The 24,055-nt window shown below is 35.1% G+C and overlaps 1 protein-coding gene across 3 annotated transcripts in view; it reads right to left on the reverse strand.

The window, feature by feature from the left end:
* ERR (estrogen-related receptor) overlaps positions 1-24,055 on the reverse strand; it is a 169,014-nt gene that overhangs the window by 36,577 nt on the left and 108,382 nt on the right. For 2 of the 3 annotated variants that reach the window (XM_035358148.2, XM_035358146.2), the window contains one exon: positions 9,142-9,363. In XM_035358148.2, coding sequence (XP_035214039.1) covers positions 9,142-9,354 — 213 coding nt within the window. In that variant the 5' untranslated portion in view covers positions 9,355-9,363. Of the gene's footprint in view, positions 1-9,141; positions 9,364-17,165; positions 17,487-24,055 lie in introns of those variants that run through there. The other variant, XM_035358147.2, reaches the window with a different exon arrangement.

The raw sequence follows: 24,055 nt of genomic DNA on the forward strand, positions 1-24,055 counted from the left end.
AATGATTATAAATTCAGAACAAAAAAAAACAAAAAATAGTTTAATTAAGAAGTTACAACATGAAAAGGTTACAAACCAGTAACTAGTATGGCCACCTCTGGTAGCTATACAAGCCGAAACATGGAGTAGCATCAAGTAGATCACCAATGACCCCCTGCTGAAGATCATGTCACAATCTTTGCAACTGGAAAGTTAATTTGCCAATATACCGGGATGACTACAGTTGCCTTCCGTACGACTGGCATTAAAATGTCATCCACGTAACTGCAAGCCATCACAAAGCCTTAAAGGACGACTAGAGGTGACTATGTGTGTGTCTCAACAAATTCCTCTCCACACTGTCACACCTTTTGTAATCGCCGTATGCCGTTCAAGAATTGCCAGCTCGAACTACTGGCCTGGCCGTTTCCACATGTGTATGGGTTGGTCATCAAGTATCGAGACTAAATTGTGATTCATCGCTAAAGATCACATGATCAAGCCTGAAATTAATACAGTGTGTTGATAGTGAATTAATAAAGTGTGATCAAACCTACTGGCAAAAGATAACTCTCTAAAGAATACCTATAAAATGAAGCATTCACTGAAGTTATTACGGAAAACAACACAAATATTATTGCAGAAAGGTCTGCTGCTCACAGCAAAATAGTCATGGCGGATTCAATCTAGATATGAAGAAATGAAAAAATGTCAAAAACTGATCCCTGGATTTGAGACCACAAAATTTACAACTCTTTTTCATGACTTGGCACAAAGCACAATAATTTTGTTAATGACTGCAAATTCAGGGCTTTAAAAGAATATGAAATCCTTCAAATAAATAAATTGGAATAAAATAAAATAAACTTCGCAAGAAAATATGCCATTATCAGGTCAAAGTGCTATGCAGAACTTCCTCAAGAATCAACCAGAATGTTCTAATGTTTTTTTTTTTTTTTTTTTCCCTTCTGAAATGGCTCACTACCAGAGTTGAGAAGCTGATACTATAAAATAACATACAAATATTTATAGTATCCATCGTGAGATTAAGCCCAAAGAACCTCCTTTAGTATATAATCGAGAGGGGGCTGCATCCCCAAAACTAATACTTTGCCTACGTAGAGTTACTAAAGAATTGTACATTACAAACTGTTATCAGCAAATCTCACATAAAATATGGAAAAACACAATCTGAAATACAAACACAAAATGACATAATATGGAACAATGGTTCTATTAGCTAAATGGCAATTTTAAGAGTCGTTGTGGTACTCTTTTCCATCATGACAATCCTCAGCCCTACATTTCAATGAATAAGACTATTTGAATATAGATTGGATGTTTTGTTCCCCCCTTCCCGGACTTTCCAGGATGTTTCGTATCCCCCCAACCTGTATTCACTAGACCCTGCTCCCTCGGTTTTTCATCTCTTCAAAATTCTCTTCAGAAATTGTGAATGGCTTGCAGTTTAGTTTTTTGGAGACTTAACGCAGCACCTTGATAACTTCTTTGTAAATAAACCTAATGACTTTTTTAAAAAAGAAATTTTCCAACTGCCAGAAAGATGGCAAAAGTCATACAACAAAATGGTGCGTATGCGATTCGATGAATTTATCTTTCATTTTGCATTTGTTATCAAAAACTCTCACAACATTTTCAATAATTCAATATTTACTTTTCCATTACAAGAACTACAAGCTGATTAAAACAATTACTAATTATATCTATTATTAACATATATTAACTTAATATATATAGCTATATATATAAAACAGTATCACAATTTTTTTTTTATTTTAAAACAAATTATCCTAATACCATTTCTGCACAAATGCTGCTGAAGATTAATGTATTATAGATAAAAAAGAGATGAAATTAATAGCTATAAAATACAAATTTTCCCTAAAATATATATAAAATTCAACCAATATTCATGAAATCAGTAGACATATAGAGAAAGGAAATACAAAAATATATATAGGCAGGGGAATACGATTGAAATCTGACTCAACACTATCAAGAGGAGATAGATCAGGTTCAATTGAACCCCTCTCCTCTTAGAAAATCACTGTGTTTCTGTTCATCCAGAATTAGCTGAAGAACTAAAATTTTAAATTATTTAATTTCAACAGTTCATCAGAAAATTTTGAATCAGTTTTTATGTGTTAAAATTATTTTAATAAATTGACATGTATTACTAAATACTACAGTATTTTAAATGCTTTAACCCCTTAACTGCCGCAGGCGTATATATACGCCTTGCTCAGCCGATGTGTTAACTGCCCCAGATGCGCCCAGATGCACAGCCGATGCGTAAACTTTGCAAATAATTTTAGGTGTAGCAGCGCAAAGCAAATGATAGCAGTTTGGAAGGACGTATATATACGCCTGGGGCAGTTAACGCATCGGCTGAGCAAGGCGTATATATACGCCCGCGGCAGTTAAGGGGTTAATTAATTTTCGCAGCTATAACCTGTTTTTGCTACCGATAGAGAGATTTCTGTCAACAGAAAGCTAGCCATGATAGCTAATGAAGTTCCAAGATTTTCTCCATGAGACACTATCAAACTTAATGAGTGAGTGAGAGATTATGGCGCAAAACCAAAGTTGATTATAGTGCGCCAAACGCGAGATAGGGTGAGTACAATTTATGAAATTAAAATACAATAAATAAAAACATGTATCAAATCCAGAGGATGAAGTCATATAAAAACAAGTTAAAACCACACATTTAAAATTCAAGACACAATCTTCAAAACAAATTACATTAGGTGATAAAAGCCAGTCTCTTTTAAATAATAAAATAAATTACAATTCACCTCCCTTTCGATTAAACGGTAGAGAGGTATGTCACAGCTATTAAAATACTTCTGACGAAGATTATTAAAATATGGACACTCAATTAAAATATGACGGACAGATAGACAAACATTACAATTTGAACAGACAGGCTCATTCTCTGCTTTTAAAAGGTAGCCATGTGTCACTCTTGTGTGACCAATTCTGAGGCGAGTCAAAAGAACTTCTTCTTTACGATTTCCAGCAAAATCCCAATGCTCAATTCTAGGCTTTACATGTCTTAACTTGTTTTGACGCTGAACATCCCAAAATTGCTGCCATTTTTTTTCATATCTTCTTTTTCACAACACAAGAGATGTCTCCAAAAGGGATGAGGCGACTGGACAGTTCAACAGCAGATTTGGCTGTGATATCTGCCAGCTCACTCCCTTTAATTCCCACATGACCGGGAACCCAGCAGTACAGGATTTCATATCCACGACTTGTTAGGTTTATATGTATCTTGAGAACATCCACTATGACTGGGTTTTGAGTGTTAGAAAAAGCTTCTAAAGATTTCAGTGCACTATAGGAGTCTGTATAAACTATAAACTTTTTGTGGCAGAGCCTAGAGATGTACAAAAGACAATAATATATTGCAGTTAATTCAGATGTTAAGACAGAGGAGGCATGGTGCAAGTGTCTGCCCTCCATGTGGTCTTCAATTACAAATGCCATCCCGACATGATCTTTTGACTTGGAACCATCTGTATAAACTGGAAGATAACTGCTATATTTGTGCCTGTGCTCAGCGAAGAGTTGTCTATAAATGATGTCATTGGTGCTTGGCTTGACGTGATGCTTGAAAACATCAAGAAGCTGAATCCGTGCATTTTCCCAAGGTGGGAATTCAAAATTCTGTACTGCTTGGGGGCGCATATCAGAGAGGGAAAGTTCCTCAATGATAGGGCGAACTCTTAAAGGAAAGTTAGGAACACAGGATGGACGTGTTTCAAATAAAGTGTTACACACATCATCAAGTAGGTACAGTTTATTGGGATGTTCAGGTTGTGATAGAATATTAAAATATTGCAATAGGGACAATTGCTCACGCCTCAGATAAAGTGATGGTTCATTAGAGTCAACATACAGGCTCTGGACAGGAGAAGTTCTGAAAGCTCCTGAACAAATCCGCAGAGCTTGATGGTGAACAGGATCGAGTTTTAACAAAACTGATGACCGAGCGGATCCGTAAACAACTGAGCCATAGTCCAGTCTAGAGCGAACAAGGGCTCTGTAAATGCGAAGCATGGAGCAACGCTCTGCACCCCAGGAGGTGTTCGCCAACACTTTTTAAATATTTAGTGTTTTTAGACACTTCTTTCTCAGGTTTAAAACATGAGGAAGGAAAGTCAATTTCTGGTCGAACATCACTCCTAAAAATTTTACCTCAGGCGCAACTGGAATAATTGTACCATTCAGATATAACTCAGGTTCAGGATGGAGACCTCGCTTCCTACAAAAGTGCACGCACACAGTTTTTTGTTTGAAAAAAGTAAATCCCTGTTTGTTTGACCATCCTTGGATCTTATTCAGAGCTATCTGCAACTGCCTCTCTACATATCTCATGTCTGCCCCTCGACAGCTAATCTGCAGATCATCAACATATAGAGATCCCAAGATGGTGGAAGGAAGTTCTTTTAATACTGAGTTTATTTTAAAACTAAACAGGGTTACACTAAGCACACAGCCTTGAGGCACACCCTCTTCCTGTTCAAAAACATCTGACAAAACAGAGCCAATTCGTACTTGAAAAGTTCTAGATTTCAGGAAATTCTGAATGAAAATTGGTAGGTTGCCGCGCAAGCCACTCTCGTGAAGATCGCGAAGTATACCGTATCTCCATGCCTTATCATAAGCTTTCTCTATATCGAAGAAAATTGAGACAAGGTGATTTTTTCTTACAAAAGCTTTTCGAATGGATGTCTCTAAGAGGAGCATGTTATCTACGGTTGTTCTCCCTTTTCGAAAACCGCTTTGATAAGGTGATATGATATTATATTTTTCCAAGAAGTAGACTAGGCGGCTGTTTACCATCTTTTCAAACAGTTTGCAGAGGCAACTCGTAAGGGCAATTGGCCGATAGTTGGAGGGATTCCTTGGATCTTTCCCTGGCTTAGCAATAGGAATGACAACAGCTCTCCTCCATGCACTGGGAAAGGTACGCTCCTTCCACACCCTATTGTAGAGTGAGAAGGGCATTCAGTGACTTATAGGACAGATGCTTTAGCATTTCGTAATTCACGCCATCAAGACCCGGAGAAGACCTATGTCTCTGCAATAAAGCTCTCTTTAATTCCACCATAGTAAATGCTCTATTGTAAAGCTCAGATTTGGAAGAGTTGAATGCGATGGGATTTATTTCAGAGTGCTGCTTCATAGAGAGAAATGCAGGTGTATAGTTTCTGCTGGAAGAAACACCAGCAAATGTCTCACCAATAGCATTCGCAATTTCTTCTATGGAGCTAATCACTCGGCAATCTTTTTCCAAAAAGGAAAGTGAGTGGTCTTTATATATTCCGCATGCTTTTCGAACTCTTTCCCAAACCCGCTTACTAGGCGTAGAGGTTGTTATTGAGGACACATATGAAATCAAGGAATCGCTCTGCCTTTTTACCTTTCGTGCATTTGCTTTGGCTCTTTTAAATGCTATGAGGTTTCGCAGAGTAGGATATCTACGAAAAATACCCCATGCTTTTTTCTGTTTTTTCAGTGCTTCATGACAGTCGCGATTCCACCATGGTTTCGAATATTTAAGTATTTTTCCTGATGTTCTAGGAATGGAAAGCATAGCTGCCTGAATAATAGTATTAGTAACAGCTTCCACAGCGTCATCGATATGCACATCTTCTACCATTTCCTCTGTGAGCTCTGCGGAGGAAGAGAAGAGTTCCCAGTCTGCCCTGTCCAGTATAAACCGAGGGACTCTCGACACGGGGTTTGCCCCTCTTCGTGCAAGAGACACAAAAATGGGATAATGATCGCTGTTGTACAGGTCATTTCCGACACTAAAGGTGCAAAAAGGCAACAGAGATGGTGAACAGATGGCAAGATCGAGAGCGTGGAATGTCCTTGAAGGCTCATGGAAGTACGTATCTTGCCCATTATTTAGGAGACAAAGGCTATGATCTTTGATCATCTGCTCAATTTGTCTTCCTCGGCAATTTGTATCTTTACTACCCCAGAGTGGACTATGGCCGTTAAAATCTCCTATTATGATGAAAGGCTCAGGCAGCTGCTCTAAAAGACCATTTAAATCTTGCTGATCAATATGCTCATTTGGAGGCAAATACAGAGAAACGGCTGTAACAACAATATCAAAATTTGTTTGAATAGCGACAACTTGGAGGGATGTTGTCAAAGAAAGCACATTTGAGGGATAATCCAGTGAGGTGAGGAGACCTACACCTCCACTGGCACGCTCACCTGCAATGTTATCTTTCCTGACGAAAGAAAACCTCCGAAGTTTTGCCTGTTGTTCTGGTTTTAGATTTGTTTCCTGTATTGCGAAGTACACAGGATGATAAGCATTAATTATGGCTTTGATGTCGAGCAAATTTCGGTGGAAACCGCGACAGTTCCATGACATGAGGGTGGCCATTATGAATGGTTTTTGTTTTTCCTGTGCTGTTCTTTTGTTTTTCGTGGAAGTAGATGCCTGGGAACTTCCAGACAATCTTCCACTTCCATAAAGTCTGAATCCGCAGATTCAGAAATCATCTCATCGAGAGAGCTATTGCTGCGACTTCTATTTTTATTTGATGTTTTTTGTGCGGCAATTTTGGGCTTACTTTGAATAACTGTTTCTTTTTTTTGTACTATATGTGTTGCATTTTCTTTTTTCTTATTGGATGTAGGCAGTTGGGTTTTATTTGGTAGGGTCTGTGTGCCTATTGATGTTTGGGTGGCAACTGTACGAGATGATTTAACAGCACTGGCGTATGATGTATTTGGTCGAAGCTGTGTGCTCTGAACTAGTCTTCTGGCTTCGGCGTAAGAGATGTTCCTTGTAACTTTTGTAGTCTGGATTTCTTTTTCCGATTTCCACTTCGGGCACAAGCGAGAAAATGCTGGGTGGTCACCCTTGCAATTTATACACAAAGGCGCAGCGGTACAATTATCGGAATCGTGGCCAATCTGTGAGCATCGGGCGCATGTGAGGCTGCCACGACAAGACGTCTTAGAATGGCCGAAACGCTGGCATTGGAAACATCGCACAGGGTTTGGAATATAAGGTCTTACAGGAATATTTAGATATCCGGCCTTAATATTCTTAGGCAGATCAGGCGTGTTGAAGGTAAGGATCACGTGTTTCGTGTCTATCAACTTACCTTCTTTACGCATCTTGATCCGCCTTGCACCGCAGACATTTTGGTCGGATAGCTCAGAAGCGATCTCTTCTTCAGAAACATACAGAAGGTCGAATTCTGAGATTACACCCCGACAATAGTTGAGTGACTTATGTGGTGTTACAGTGACATTCGCTTGCCCAAGTTTAGTTATCTGAAGTAAAGAAGCAGACTGGGTGGCTGAGGTTGTATCAATAAGCAAGTCTCCGGAGCGGAGATGCTTTATATTTCTCGGCTCACCAATACAGGACTGGATGTATTTGTTTATTATGAAAGGAGACATCTTATGCATTTCGCCAGAAGGACTAGAGATGACTAGGAAACGGGGACTATTGTTATGATTTTTTTCATTTGTATCTGTACGTAATTTTTTTGCAGTAGACTTTTCAGAACTAGGTTGAGTGAGTGGTTTAGCAGTAGACATTTCAGAAATAGGTTGAATGACTGGTTTAGCAGTAGATGTTTCAGAACTAGGTTGAGTGACTGGTTTAGCAGTAGAAGTTTCAGAACTAGGTTGAGTGACTGGTTTAGCAGTAGAAGTTTCAGAACTAGGTTGAGTTACAGGAGTGACTTGAGTGACAGGAGTTACCTCGAAATCTTTTATTAAGTAGATATGAGAAGCCATAGTGAAAGAATAAAGATTCGGGTCCGACGGCCCCGCCCACCACGGAGCCCAACAAGGGAACACAGATTCCTGTGTTAGGGCTAGCCGGACCTATACGCAAACTGAAGCCCCACAGTCGGCTTTCCCGAAAGCAGGTACTCCCGAGAGCTTGACCCCAAGCCACTGACACAAGGACTAGTGACCAGCCGATTGACACCCGTGAGGACGACTAAGGTGCCTCCCGTTTAGCTGAAGCAGAGGCCAAAGTAGTGTGTTGGGGACAGTACCTTGCCCCTCAACTACCAGGACCCTCCTTTCCAGCGACACGGGTCTCCACGCACGGCAAACATGTGGGCAGTTTTCTCGCCACTCGAGAACTAGAGACAAGGTCTGTTCCAGTCTCTCGTGACGAGCCCCAAACTCCGTAGAGAGAAACCACGAGGGAGAAGGGAAGGGAAAAAGTACCAGCCAAGAGGAGAGGAGACGGAAAAGAGAATAGATCACTGGGGCTCCAGGATCATGACACCCGTCTCACCAAGAAGATGATCCCCTGAAGGGCTAGGGTACCTCGGGATTGCCACACCCGTACTCACAAAAGTGAGCCCCTGAGGGATCAAACTTAATGAATTAATATGAATTCTATTACGCACCAATTACATTCACTGCATACTGTTACATCACACCAATATAATACCATGTGGTGAATGTATTAAAGACTATTGAATTTAGGTTAAGCTTTAAAGGGAAAAAAAAAAATTAGGCAACACAAAACACATTTAACAGAGATTTTTAGTCAAGATACTTCGAGGGCAAACAGGTACAGGTCCCTCTTCATCAGAAGCTAAGAAATCTAGGTTATTGCTTTGCCTAATTTTATGTTTTACTTCATCATGCTTCTCTTTTCCATTAATAAAGCCATATTTTATATGCTTCATCAGATTACATCTCTCATTCTCAATGTACTTTTGCTTAAGGAAAGCTTATGGAGAATGTTCATCACCATAAGAACTCCACTATAATACAGAGAAATGCATCTTTAAATTAAAAAATTCACTAACAGTATTCAGAATATTTATTCAAACCTATGCGGATGCACATAACTTTTAATGAATTAAAAAGAGACAGAAAGAACTTCTATTTCTCTTTAATTCATCATACAAAAACAGAATAAAAAGCTCAGAACATGTCACTACAGATGACAGAAATTACATAATCAAACAATATAAATAAAATTCAAGTTAAAGATTTTTATCCCCACCAGGAAGAACTTATTTTATATTTAACAAATGAGCTCACTCGTTCACTATTACTATTAATATCACTTGTCAAACTGTTTCAGTTAAAAGCTTATAAATGAGAGAAATAAATTACCAAAGTCATTTGTTCTGGAGACTGACACTGAGATTTAGAACTGTCAACAACTGGCCCCATTGTTCTATGACTGAAGTCTGTTTGGCTATTCGAGAGGCCCGAATTTGATGGTGAGTAAATATGAGGTGAAGAAGGACACAATGAACCGCTACTGACATCACTTGGATCTTCAGATTTTATTTGTGAAACTATCACACTGCTATGGCCTGCCATTAGACCGTACTGTAAAGGCAGAAAAACATTTGAATTTAATATATAGCCTTACATTATATAAGAAAAATAACAGCAAATACACAGAATTAAATATGCAATCATTTCATCCAAGAAATATGTTTAAGTACAAATACTATAACTGACAGAAAAGGCAATCAAAGATGCAATAATACACTACCCACACTAAAAATGCAAAAATGATTGGCCAGAAAGCGACGAAACTCGGCAAGCAGAGAGAGACAGCAACAATCAATAAGTGATTTCTATTTTGAAATGATATATATAATACAGAGCGAGAACAGTGTTGGCTCAGTAGGTTGTAGGACCAACTTGGACGGTGATACACGAAGTAACATGTCTAGGTACAGAGTAAATGAAACTATGGATGGTGTCCTGAGGAATGGCTCTCCATTCCCTGTCAACCATTTGTCACAGTTCGTCTGCAAATGGCATCCCAAACGTGTTCAACTGACAAGAGAACAGGACAGAATGGTGGACAGGGAAGCATCTGCACATCTTGCAGAACATGTTGGCTGGTGCAAGCAGTGTGTGGCCGTACTGCTGTTAATGGGCAATGGGCACTCCCTGAACGTAAGGGAGTGTCAACGGCTGCAGCATATCATCCATGAATCGTTGGGCAGTCATAGTGCCCTGAATACAAACTAGAGGTGACCCAGAATCTTATGCAATTGGACCCCAAACCATGATGCTGTGTCGTCACATGGTGGGGCATTCCACAATTGCTGCCGGATTGAGCCTGTCTCCTTATCGACATCACACTCATAGCGGCTACTACAGGTTCAACAGGTTCCTTCCCTTATATCTTCTTTAACATGCGTCAGAGAGCAGTGCATTTCACATCAATAGCATAACTCGGTGGTGTGCATCTACCTTGAAATTTGCATAATTTTTGGGCCACTCCTTCTTGAAGTTGCATTTTAAATGTCGGGTAACGTATTACATATATACAATTATAACAAACTACAAAAATGCACATGTTACTGTAAAATTTCATAGCATTGTCTTTTTCCATAAAATTATTTGATATTAAATGTTTTATTCTTTGCATGAAAAATGTACAAAGGTGTCCTGCTTTTTTACCAATTCACTGTTTTCATTAGCAAATCACACATTTGATACATAGCCCACTTTTCCAACATTTTGTCATATTTTGTAAATTTAAGCATTGGAGCTGCACTCTTTGGACTTACTGATGAAGAGCTGCATTTAGGCGCAACATATATGTATTAGATTTCAAAAATTACCTATTTTACTGTTTCTTTTCTTATTAATCATCTGACCTGCACTCTTTTTGGATTTATTGATGAACAGCTGTATTTAAACAACATTTATTAACTAGATTTTAACTCTTAACCTTATATTCTTTAATTAATAGTAAATGTAAGATAAAGTTATTTTCAATACAAGTTAATACACATTACATATAAAAAAATTTCATCGTCATACAAAAGCAGTCATGCTGCTCAGAGGTTAAAGGTAATGATTTTTTCGTGAACTATCTATGCATCCAAAATGTTTTATTTAATAAATATATTAACTAATATGTACAACGTGCTAGGAATGACACCTTTAATATTAAAATAAGAATGTAAAGTTCTGTCATAAAAATAACAACTGTAATTTTTAAATACCCATTTATTAACTTAAATCTTTAATCTTGTCATCACATATACATGATTTTGCAAGTAACATCAGTTGGCATCCTGCACACGGTGACTTATTTTTCAAGAATTTTACTGAACAAAATCTAACTTTTTTTTTATCAATATATTACTACATTCAGAAATGTAACCTATTTCCATTCAACTAATTTGTGTTGACAGCAGCTATATTTGGGGACAGGTTTCATTTGAAGTGAAGAGCTTTCTCTACTAAGATCTACAATCTCTACAATCTCTGTTACAATAAAAATTATAGGGGCCAATTCAACAGCTAATCTTTGCTGCATTCAGTTTTATCCATGACTACAGAAAGGAAAATAAAGAAAGTTGCATTCTTTAAAATAAATATAAATTTGTATTATAAGAATGAACTATTGAAATATTATAAAAAATATACCATTTTTAAGGAGTGGGAGTAGAAAGGTACATATTTATTACATGAATGGGTTAGTATTATCAGTATTCAATTTCACTTTTTAATATTATGTTTATGAATACAAAGTACACCCTGTAACCCCCCCCCAAGAAAAAAAAGACACTTTTGTATCTCCCATTCTACTGGGCTGATTGACAAATTTAACTTGTGTTTTTCATGTCTTAAAAGTGCAAATTAAGATACACATTAAATTTATACACAGCATTGTTTTAACACAGGTATTTGATACAAAATCAGACCTTTCCTGAAATGAAATGATGATTTTTTTTCCATATTTCGATTCTGCAATTCAAATTATGCCTAAGCGTTAAATTTTGTGCACTTATCACCAAGCATCTTTAGGTATTAAATTTATTATGCATTTAATGTCATGAAATACCTTTTGGCGAAAAATATTTTTGTTACCTGTTAGTAAATTCGACCACGGTTAAACATTTCTGAAGTTAGAAGACAGCATGTTTTATTTAAAATATTTTTGATGCACTGTTTCACATACTCAGAGGTACTGAATACATAAGTGATATAATGTAATATTTTAATGTACCAGCTATTTGTGTAACTACCTCTGCCTTAAATCTTAAGACTTTTTAATCTTTTGGTTGGAGGTTAAGCAAATTTTTAACAATTACTATTTTGTGAAGTAAATGAAAAAAGCATTCACAAAAATTTCACAACATTTTGCTATTTTTCTTGCAGTCATCTTGCAAATTTCGCCTTTAAATAAATAACTACTTATAAACTCCTTGTGCTGTAACAACACTGAGTAAAAAAAGCTCATTAATAAGCTTCTCTTCAAAAAGCACTGATGAAAAAAGCTTTTAGATTAGCTTCTATACTATAAATATTTATTGTAATGGGGGGAGAGAACATGAAAAAATAAAAGGAAGGAAAAACTAAATATATACAGAATTGACGAGAGATAACAGATATGCAGTTTTGAACCATCAGCTTCAATTTAATCTGTTAATTTTTACGCATGTTAATTTTTTAATTTAATTTTCAATTTAATCATATAAGACTTAGTTTTTTTCACATAAATATGTTCTTTAAACCAGCGGTCGCCAACCGGTGGTCCGTGAAAACTTTTTGATGGTCCACAGAAAAATTGGGACAATATTTATATTTTTTTGAAGATTCAATTTAAAAAATAACGAGTAACAAAACCTACTATGGAATATGGATTACACTTTTTTTAGCTACTACTTTTAGCAAAATTCTTTCTGAATTTTGCAACTTTTTAGCTACTTTTGCAGGTGTATGGTATATCTAGCGACATTAGAAAGTGAGAGTTGCATCCAGGGATATGCTGCTGTTATCAATAATAGCATAAAATGGAATTCTCTTTCCTTTTGAATTACAAACAAGCTACTGTAGTCTCTAATAACACAGTTTTTCTCTGTGTCAATAGGCAACTTGATGGATTTTTTTTAGAACCATCTTCATTCTTGTTTAGAACTGAATCACTGGAAGTTTGTCTAACTGTTGATCGATGGGTCCATTCCTGAGTAAGTGATGATTATTATGCTTACAATAATAAAAAATTGGTGGCATAACACTTTCAGTTTATTGCTTTGCATTTGCTGGTTTGCGGTTTGTTCTTGCTTTTCGTGAAGTTCCTTTTCAGTGATATGGAAATGCGAAGCTTTCTGTACAAGAAGGTAAGATTTTTGTACTTTTCATATAATTTTTCAATGTGAACGAAATATGTGTATCAATAGTGTTTTAACTGCTACTCATAATCAGAGGCGTAGCCTGAATTTCCATAAAGGGATGCAGCTGAAAGCCAGATGTTTCGAAAATTATATGAACAAATGAAAATTAGAATTACATTGTTTTTAAGGTCTGATTTAGGTTTTTTTTTTTTTTTTTTTTTTTTTCAAATTCATACTAGTGGTCCACCAAATATACAGTGGTGGCCAAAATCGTGGACACTTTTGGAAATTTTTTGAATTCTGTATACTTATAGAAAACGTTACGTTTCACAAAATGCAAACTTGTATATATCATTTTAAAGAGAATTTATTACTGAATTCAATACAAAATTCAATTATTTGCAATACAAAAAAAGTTTAACGATAATAGTTATCAATATACATTAGATAGTGATGATTGCAGTGAGTTATCAGTACTTAGTAGGGTACCCTTTATTTTTGATTACAGCTTCAAATCGACGCTTCACGAGCTGACAAGAGTTTCAAGCTCTTCTTTCATTATTACATGATGCCAGGAAACAATTATAGCCTCAATTAGTTCCCTTTTATTTGATGGGTGCCTCATTCGGACAAGTTTTCAAACAGTGCCACAAATTTTTGATAGGATTGACTTCTTTGTTTTTTATTGAATTTGTCTCCTGATATCGTAAACAAAACTTTCGGACTCCAGATGTAGTCACTGAACCACTCACCTGTCTTGCAATTTCAGCATAGGAAAGACCACTTTCTCGTAACACAATAATATTACATCTCTTTCTAGGTGTCCAATCTACTCTTTTATTTGATGTCATTGCTTCTTGACTAAATATTAAAAATTTTTACAAAAATTCCTACTTGCAATTGCAGTGTATAAGAAACAGGTCCTCCTTCTACAGAACAAAGCAAAATAATGAATTGTTTCAAGTGTAAACATGATGTCAGCTTCTACTGGCAGTTACTAACATTTGATTGGTTCTCAGAACAAGAACAGTGATTGGCCAGGAAAGCTAGACATTACAAAACACTTCATAACTGTGTTTTTTACTTATATTAAAGTACATATAACTTTTTGGTATTGCAAATAATTGAATTTTGTGTTTTGTATTGAATTCAGTAATAAATTCTCTTTAAAATGATATATACAAGTTTGCATTTTGCGAAATGTAACATTTTCTATAAGCATACAAAGTTCAAAAACATAAAAATTTCCAAAAGTGGCCACCACTGTAAAATTATATAAGTAGTGGTCTGTGAAGTTCTAAGGGTTGATGATAGCTGCTTTAAACAACATTTTCAGGTCTTTCTGTTCTTACTACTCAACATTTCAACCAAGCAGCCTTTCAAAGATGGATATAAAGCCATAAGGCTTTTTTTGTACATAATGCCATAAGCCTATAGTACAACAAAATTCACAAAACAAAATGGCAGAATTTTGGGAAGATAAGTAAGTCATGGAATCTTTGCAAGGAAATTAACTTCATGAACAATATTTGACAACAATTTTAAGATAAAAAGGACTTCTAACAAATACGGAGAGTTCAAATTGTCAGAAAACAATGCATAAAGTCATAAAAAATTCTAAGAATTAAATTTTTTTTATTTTTAGTAAATTTAAATTTATTAAAAATATTTTTTTTATTTTTATTTAAATATTTATCTGTATTTAATAAATTTTAATTTTTAGTTTAATATAATAAATGGCATTTGTCTACTTGAATGGTTTCTATTAAATTCTTATTAGTATTGGTGAATTTTCCCCCCTCTTAAAGTAGCAATGCATAACAAAAGTGTATTATTAAGTGGGCCATTTTCAAATTTTGCTTACATATGCCGCCCCAGAACAAAAGAAAGAAAATTCAAGATAAATTATGCTTCAAGTTTAATCTGAGCAACGCATTGCATAAAGATGACTATAAATATATTTCTGCAATTCAAAATATAAAAAAATCAATTGAAATTTTTTACATATAAATTTTAAAATGTGTGATCAAAGGCAAAAATATCTGTCCTTTTCAAGTTTCATGCTTTCAACCTCTTTGTTTTGTAACCTCATTTATTTTTTAAATAAAGAAGTTTAATTATTTTAAATATGAAGTATTAGTGTATTATATTCATTATAAAAATTAATTACAGAAGTATTTTTCTTTAACAAATCAATAGAAAATAATTTGTTTTCCACTTCATGTCCTTACCTTGAGATTATTTTACCCAAAATTAGTTCATAAATCTGTCTAAAAGGGGCAGTACACATTCAGTGACATAGATAAACTAGTCAACCTAAGTCTAACTACTTTGAATATGTAATGCCCTCCTTTAGGCAGATTTACAAACTATTTGGGGGTAATATAATCTCAAGGTAATAATGGACTTGACATGAAGCAGAAGACAAATTATTTTTATTGATTTGCTAAATTTTTATCTAAAAATTACCAATTCATTTTTTTGTTTGTTTTAAATTATAAAAATATATTTACAGTCATTTTATGCAATGCATTGCTCAAATTAAACTTTGACAGCATATGTAAGCAAAATTTGGAAACGAGCCAAATACATTGTTTACATGGAAAAATTTCAAACTGTTTGGAGGATATATGTTGGCATTTAAAATATTAAAATCTGTCCTATAAAATCATGAATCTTGTTGATCAAGGTGCTCTGTAAGAAAAATACCAGTATAGTGCTACCTCTAAAAAATTTGGAATCTTTTGCACCATTTAGTAAAAAAAGCAAGAATGAGTGAAAAAATGCATCATAGTATTCTGACTGAGTGCCATACTTTGCAACTTAAAAAATAATTTTAAAAAACATATTTTATGTACCAAAATGTTAAATCAAACCCATTCATTAACTAAGAACATATAACAATTTCTGAGTTCTGATTGCATAACATTGTTTTCTACTTTACCTAAAACTGAAAGTATTTATATTGGGGAAAGAGCAGAATCACCCACTGTTTGGCACGTTTTTAAGAATTGCACTAACTTGGTATTCATGTACACATCGACCTCTTTTCACTTAAAAAAAATTCCAGAATCCCAAAAACGGCATTGTGCACTCCTTTATCCATGTACACACCAACTTATTTTCATTTAAAAAGTCAAAGAAAATTGACAAAAATCCAACTCTTGTAAAAAGTGCTAAACAAATAGTGGCTGATTCTGCACTTTACCCTTTATATTTACAACAAAATGATAGTTACTAATTTAAAAAGAGAGATGGTATATAAATTACAGCAAATCATGCTATGAGCTAGTAGTTATGAAAAGCATGCAGTCAGCTTATTTAGTTATTAGAAAAGAGAATTTAATACAAATTACCAGTGTATTAAATCATTAGGCATCAACCATTTACCATTGATGCTTCTTGGGAAATAATAAATTTTAGTCTTTCTGAGATTTATATAATTATAAGATGTTCAACTTTTATTAACTGTCAACTGTTATACTAAAACAACATTTAAGATACTCAAGACTAACCCTCATTAAAGCTATAGGACAAATAATGCAGATTTACATAAAGAATCTGAATTTTTTATTAGTACGACAACAACTGTTTAAGGAATACCGTGAGTAAGACAAATTATTTTTATTGTCTGCCTGATATTTACGATGAAAATTTACAAACAAAAATCTTGATAAGTATATTCAACATAATATACGACAGCGTTTAGGCATTTTTAATCACCAAAAAGACATAAATTTAAAGATTAATGGCAGTATATCTTAATAAAAAGTACGAAATTTAAATACAGGCATGCAACAATATGTACAAACTTCGTTTTTAAAGAGTATAAACATAAAAATGAATAAAATGTAACGCGTTTCTGAAATAACTATAAAAATTCTTTTATCCTCCTGCACATAACACTATCGCTAATTTACTGTCTATTACTTGCAATCATGTTTCAAATCCACAAAATTTCAAAGCAATGTACATAAATACGAATTCAGAAAACATACATATCCTCATCAACATCAAAACTGTACACAAACAATAACTCACCATCGTAGAAAATGCCATAACAGGTATCGATATTTTTTAGACATCTTTAATAAGTCCAATCACTCGTATGCTGCCTATCGTATGACTGACACGGTTACGGATGAAAGTGAAATTCAGGAGGGAAAAGGCAATATCCCACGAGGCCGCAAGTAAAAGTGACAATAACAAAATCAAAAATGTAAAATTTACGAAGAACGGTGGGAAAATCAGAAGCATAAATAATGGGGGGCCCAATAAAAGGGCACGATAGCACGAGTGGCCTACATCGGCCTTCGATATCGCAGTCAGTAGAACAGGTGGCACTTTTCCAAGGCCCACAAGAACAAAAAAAAGTTCGGAAAATCTTACTCTTCATCCCAAACTTTACCGGACGGAAGAAATACAGGTTTATATTTTTGGCGGCTTTATCGCTATCCAGGCGATAAATTCTAACTCCACAGAAAGAGAAAAAGGGGTAGAAAATTTAGCGTTGAAATAAAATTACCTCGAGATCCCTAATAAATTAAAAATGGGAAAAAATACTTAATATTCCTGCCCCCTTTCCCAACGGATGAGTTCTTAAAATCATATCCTTAACGGATTAGCGAATAACTAAAACCAGGTTTTACACAGGACTTTTTAAGGTACCGAATTTAGAAGAATAGTATAATAAAGTTTAATCGAAGGCATCCGACGTGCAACTTTTAATCCATAAAGAGTATATATAAGTTTTTAAGATTTGAAAAAGTTCTAATTTTATTCAAGTTAATGTGTGACCTGATTCTAAAATGCAGGACTCTTCTAATTCTGGCATATTCTATGCAGAAAGTTCAAAATATAATGTATCCGTAAATATACACCAGGCAGCAATTATTTAAAATTCTCGTTCCAGCCGATTCTACATAATTTAATATTAAGTAAAACAAAGTACAAAAATCCGTTTCGTCTATATTTGTGACTTTTCCTGGGCTTGAATATAAAATTAACAAATATATGCGACAACTAATAAAATATTTTTTCCATATTCTTTTAAAATACCTGTAACAAAACTTCAAACCTGATTTTTATTACTCATGTACTACGAGGTGAAATAAAACGAGACTGGTACAAATGGTTTACATACTTGAATCGAAAAATACGCAGAAATTTAAGAATTAGAAAGCATTTAAAAAATTGATAGTTGAATAATTTGCAATTTATAATAATGCAAACAAAATAAAAACATATAAAATCACGACCCCCTCCCATTATATCGGTAAAGTCGGCACTTCATCTATAAAAGAACAATAAACAGCTCAAAATAAGAATCACATTTACAGTACAGACACTGCGATAGAGAGTAAGATTAATCTGATTACTAATCAATACTGCATATTAAAATCAATACTACCCATTAAACTCAATACTGCACATTAAAATCAATACTGCCCATTAAACCCAATACTGCACTTAAAATCAACACTGCACATCAAAATCAATACTGTGTAGGATCGACACGGCACCGATTCGATATATTACATTGACATCATAAAATACAAATTTTGGTATTGATGTGATAATGAGTATGAAGATTAATCCATGCTGCTTAAAGTTTACACCTGTATAGTATCAACATGGCATATACCGGCATGCAGTCGGACATTGCACAATGTAACTAAGGGATTGCATTTAACAACTCAATAATCAAAAGAAAAAGAATGCGATTAAATTATTTACTACGGTCTACACAAGGCAGACATTACATAGCACCGACATCGGCAGAGTCGAAACTGATTTTGTGCTATTTTCTCGTTCCTGTACCAGCATATAGGTTATCGGTTCTATGCACGGTCAGTCCTGCGCCGAATGTCCCAAAAAATAAATACTGAATGCAGCAGTCATCATTATTTTAAGCACTGCCGGATGACAAGGAAGGGGGGGGAAAAAAAAAAAAAAAAGAATAGTAGAAAGGCATTTTCTTTACAAATATTTGAACATAGCTTCTAAAATCGCCACTTACACTGACGGATTCTCAATATACTTGTGACTTCAGACAACCCCCATGATAAAATATCACATGGTCTGAGATACAAAGATTTGGACATTCAATCAAGCTGAAACGAAGGCTTTTATTCAAGATACTTATTAAAACTTCTTCAGAAGTTTGAGAATAAGAGATTTTTTACAAAAGAAATAATATGGAATGATGTTGTCCTGCATAAAATGGCAGACATACAACTGTAAAAACTCGGGACGGAAATCTTCCTGCCCCCCTATTAGAATTATGACCATACAAAATATCAAAACAAATATATAATTAGCATTTATTTAATTAAATTTAGATAGTTAAAATGGTTTGGAAAACAAAAGACCTTTAGATTAAAGAAAAAACAACTTACATTAGAGACAAAACATTATGATCACCTACTCAATAACACGTTGCGCGACCTCTGCCCTGCAAAACAACTGCAACTCGCCTTGGCATGGATTCCGCAAGTTCTTGGTAGATGGCTGAAGACAGGTTGTAACAAATGTCTAAGCAGTAGTCACACAAAATCGAGATATTCCAACACAATGGAGTTTCAGCCCTGAGCTGCCGCTCCATGACATCCCAAATGTGCTCTATCGGGTTAAGATTCGGCGAGTTAGGTGGTCAGAAAGTTTATTGAAATTCATCCTTATGCTCCTTAAACCACCCCAACACAGTTCGAGCCTTGTGGCATGGGGCGTTGTCCTGCTGGAAGATTCCATTTCCAGCTGGGAAGACAGACCAGATGTAATGGTACAACTGATCCGCAGTTACGTTCAGATAGTCCGCAGCTTTCATGGTCTGTTCTAACACACCTAAGGATCCCAGAGCCGCCTATGAGAACGTCCTCCAAAGCATAATACAGGCACCACCAGAGTGTGTATGACCTGCTGTATGGATAACAACTATTCGCCTAGAAGACTGCATATCATGACGAAACCATCGGCGTGATGAATGAGAAATTCGTAATTAATCAGACCAAGCAACGGCTTTCCAATTATCCATGGTCAGGTCTTCATGTTCCCGGGCCATGATCTCGCTTGGTAAACAAATGCACATGAGTGGGAGTCTGTTGCGCCGTTCCATATCCAACAATATCCGATGAACTGTGTGTTCCGAAACATTTGCAATTGGACCTGCACTGTATTGGGCTGCCAGCTGAGCCACTGCTTGCCGCCGATTTTGCTATACCAAGCAGGACAATTTCCAACGTCCTTTTTCTTTGATGACCGTGGATGTCCAACATATTGCGGTCTACTGCTGGCTTCAGCGTCATTTTTCCACTTTGCCTAAATACTAACACTAGCAGATCGTGGAAAACCTACCAGTCGTGCAGTTTTGGAGATACTCGTTCCGAGTTTTCTGGCCATTACAATCTGCCCTCAATTAGATTCGCTTAGATCAGCAGCCTTTACCCCACACTCGCAAAAGTAAATGCAAGAATGATTCCTTACCTTTTCTCACTATAGCCGTGTGTAGCTTGCAGATAGCAAGTTGTATACCGGCTGTCATGAATTAATAACTACACTGCAGGTATAGCAAATGCATAAGTATGTCCGGAGGACAGGATGCAAGGTGACAGAGGGCGTGATTACTTTGTCACGTGAGGCTGTAGCGACATCTGGTAGGCTGGAGTGATGCTCGTCCAAGTTTTAGGAACAGCGTGCATTTTTACAATTATTCAGTGCATAAACTCATCAAAGTGAATTTTTCTCACAATTGGGAAGACAATATACAAAAATAAAATAAATATTTACAAGTATGCAGGGAATCCGGCAGAAGCAGTCAAAGATATCTCTCAGTAGAAGTCTTCTGATTGGCTGTTGAGACGAGTATGCGAAAATCATGTAAAATTTAGGGGGGGGAATTGCAGAGACATAAAAAAAAAACATATTTTTCCAGTGAACCTAGAAGTTGGAATAAATAGAATGAAAGAAATGATTCTTTACCTTCTCCAGCAACAGTTAAATACTATTCCCACTTAATCAAGTGCCCTCCATATTTTTAAAATAAAAAAAAAAAAAAAAAAAATTAGTAAGTTACCATTTTTGATGACTTAAAAAATGTTTTTAACTTTCTTGTCAATATTAATAATAACAATAACTAAACTTTTGGGGGCGCGTCGAGCTGCTTGGACTTCTGTTCCCCATCGGAATTATATGCTTTTAGCTATCGCATTTTCAATGGGATTGATTGCCAACTCTTTAAGTCTTACTTGGCTCATTATTGACTCATTTAAAAAAAAAAAAACTTATACTTTGAAAAGCTTCCCTTGCAAAAAGCAACTGAAACACACACTGTTAAAAAAATTCATTCGAGCTAAATGCAAGATAGGAATTCTATGCAAGACAGGAGCTAAATGCAAGATAGTCAATGTCCAAAAAATACTTTTAACATATTCAATGCAGACAACTTTTAGCTTCATTCTTTTTTATATTCCTTATTTATATACTTAAGAATTTCGGGTTCTTCGGAGATCTCCTCTCGAACTGAGGCCATTGGTAGTCTGCACATGTATACGATAAAATCCGTTGCTTCTACGTCATGGAAAGTGCTGGGTGAAGGTCATGAAAGGTTAAGGTAATGATGATCACTCACAGCAGTACTTGAAAAGCAGAATCAAACGCGTTCTAATAGATATAATAGCAACTCTAAAATTTAAAAAGAACCGTTTAAGTATTTCTAAGCTAATAATATGCATCGTAAATTTAGGAAAAGTATTTTTAAAACGTTTAGTGAGTACTGGATCACCTTGTGTTTTGAAATGGCAAATAAATCAAATTCATGTTGTGCAGTAACAAATGCATTGGGAATTGTATTCGTTTGTAATTAGAGAATCTGAAGACTCAGATTCATGTAATTGTTAAATATTATTATAAGACTTTATTCTAAACGATAAACAAAAGACGAAATCCTTATTCTAAAAGACACGAGCGAATTTGAAATTTTACAGTAAGGGATATAAGAGAATGTCAGCAATGATGCTGTTCTTACTTAATGTGACATAATTGATGTTAATGGCAAATTAAAGATTAATGTGTTTTTCAGATTATAGCAAGAAATCTAATAATTAAATTACGATGAATATAAATTGGCGATTATGTCCATTTTTAAAACCATGAAAAAATTAATATTAATAAAAATTTAGAAAAATGTATTCCATAAAAATTCGCTCTACGAAAAGTAAGACTGGATTAATAAACTTATTCGACTTAATACTGCGACTTATATACTTATATACTGCTTTAATTTTAAATATAGCCACAATAACGTTTGTGAATATCAAAAATAACTTAATATATTACTTGATAATGGCAAGCAATATTTATAGTAGTGTGTGAGATAAATTTATTAATTTAGTATGCAAAGTTAAATATGGGTTACAAGGTATTTCTCCCGCTTTCTTAGCATGCCTTCGTGGTGCTGTGGTGGGCACGCTTGACGCGTATTCGAGAGGTCCGTGGTTCGAGTCCAGGCGAGGGCACTGTTAATTTTTCATCTCTCCTGCTTCGAAATAACCTAATGTCATGTAACACGGTCATTCCAAAGCCCCACTTTTTTAAATCGTTAACATAGAAAGGATAGAACTATAGAGTTACCAGAATCGCTCTGAAATATTTACGGTTTTCATACGAGTTGTAACTCAGTGTACCTCTTCGTTTTTGTTGGTTTGTGAAAACATTTCTCTGGCAACACTTCTAAATTGGAATCTTTCAGACTGCAAGGGATATATACAAACCATGGGTTATTACTAAATTGCCTGAGAGTGGTGTTGCAAAATACTATTTGAAGCTTAATACAAGAATTAAAAGCAAATTTTCAAATACGATAGCGATAGCTAGTTATAGATAGCAAAATAGCCTCATAAATGGTCGACTAATTATTGATAGATAAAATGGCGTTTTCAGGACTAATGACTAAAATCGTGTTTTGATTTGAAAATTTTAGGAACCATACGTAATGTGCGAGGCAAATATCAGTCTGGGTGATATGAACAAAACCGATGTTAAAGTAGCAACAGTGAGGAGACTAAGAGTACTAATTTTACATTTGCAGATAACATCATATACTATATACGTATCTATATGAACACTGCTAGCTGTTTTCCCGATAAGGAGATTTTTAATAAAGAATGTATAAAGTAATCCTTGAGGGGGGGCAATTGAAAAACGAAACTTTAAGAAATAAATAATTAAAATTACAGCTCAATTTACTGAATGCTGAAATGATTTATTAACAGCTTAAAATGAAGTTAAATATATAAACGAATGGTCTCCTTTCAAGTTATTAATAAGCAATGCTTATGCTAACGCTTTCATTGCGATGGCATAATGCCAAATTACATCATGTCAACATAACGGAAGAGTAGTACTTTCCCGGGTTTCGCTGACTTATCTTTCTCAATAACATTAATAAAAAATTTTCAGAGGGATCTCGTGATACTAAGTAAATAAATAAAAGCCTTTCTTTCTTTCTGGGAGAACCGATATTTCATTCAGAGTCTGATCGATAGTGAAGAGCAAATCATCCTTAACAGGGAAATGCCAGCAAGAGACGTTATAGTCTGGAATCTAAAAATGGCTCACATCTGAGTTCCAATAAACGTGGTATCAATAGTAATACGCCTATTGAGTTTCATTTAAAGTGCAGTAAAAAAAAAAAAAAAAAAAATTCAGGCAATAACCACAAGTGGCTGAAATATGGTATCACAAATCCCTGCAAAGGATGCTCGATTGTTAGTACAATAAGCCAAGAAATCCAGGAATCAGCAAAATTTTCCTCATTAGAAAAAAAATTCTTTACATTTGTTTCATCATTAAACATTATAATTTCCAATCATTTCATTCTTATATTGTTACGTTACTAAGCTTACTAACTTATTTAAACTAAGCAAGTCGTCTGC

Source organism: Stegodyphus dumicola, chromosome 12 (assembly GCF_044657685.1).
Source record: "Stegodyphus dumicola isolate Sdum_Otavi_A_Nest chromosome 12, ASM4465768v1".
In the NCBI taxonomy this organism is placed as follows: domain Eukaryota; kingdom Metazoa; phylum Arthropoda; class Arachnida; order Araneae; family Eresidae; genus Stegodyphus; species Stegodyphus dumicola.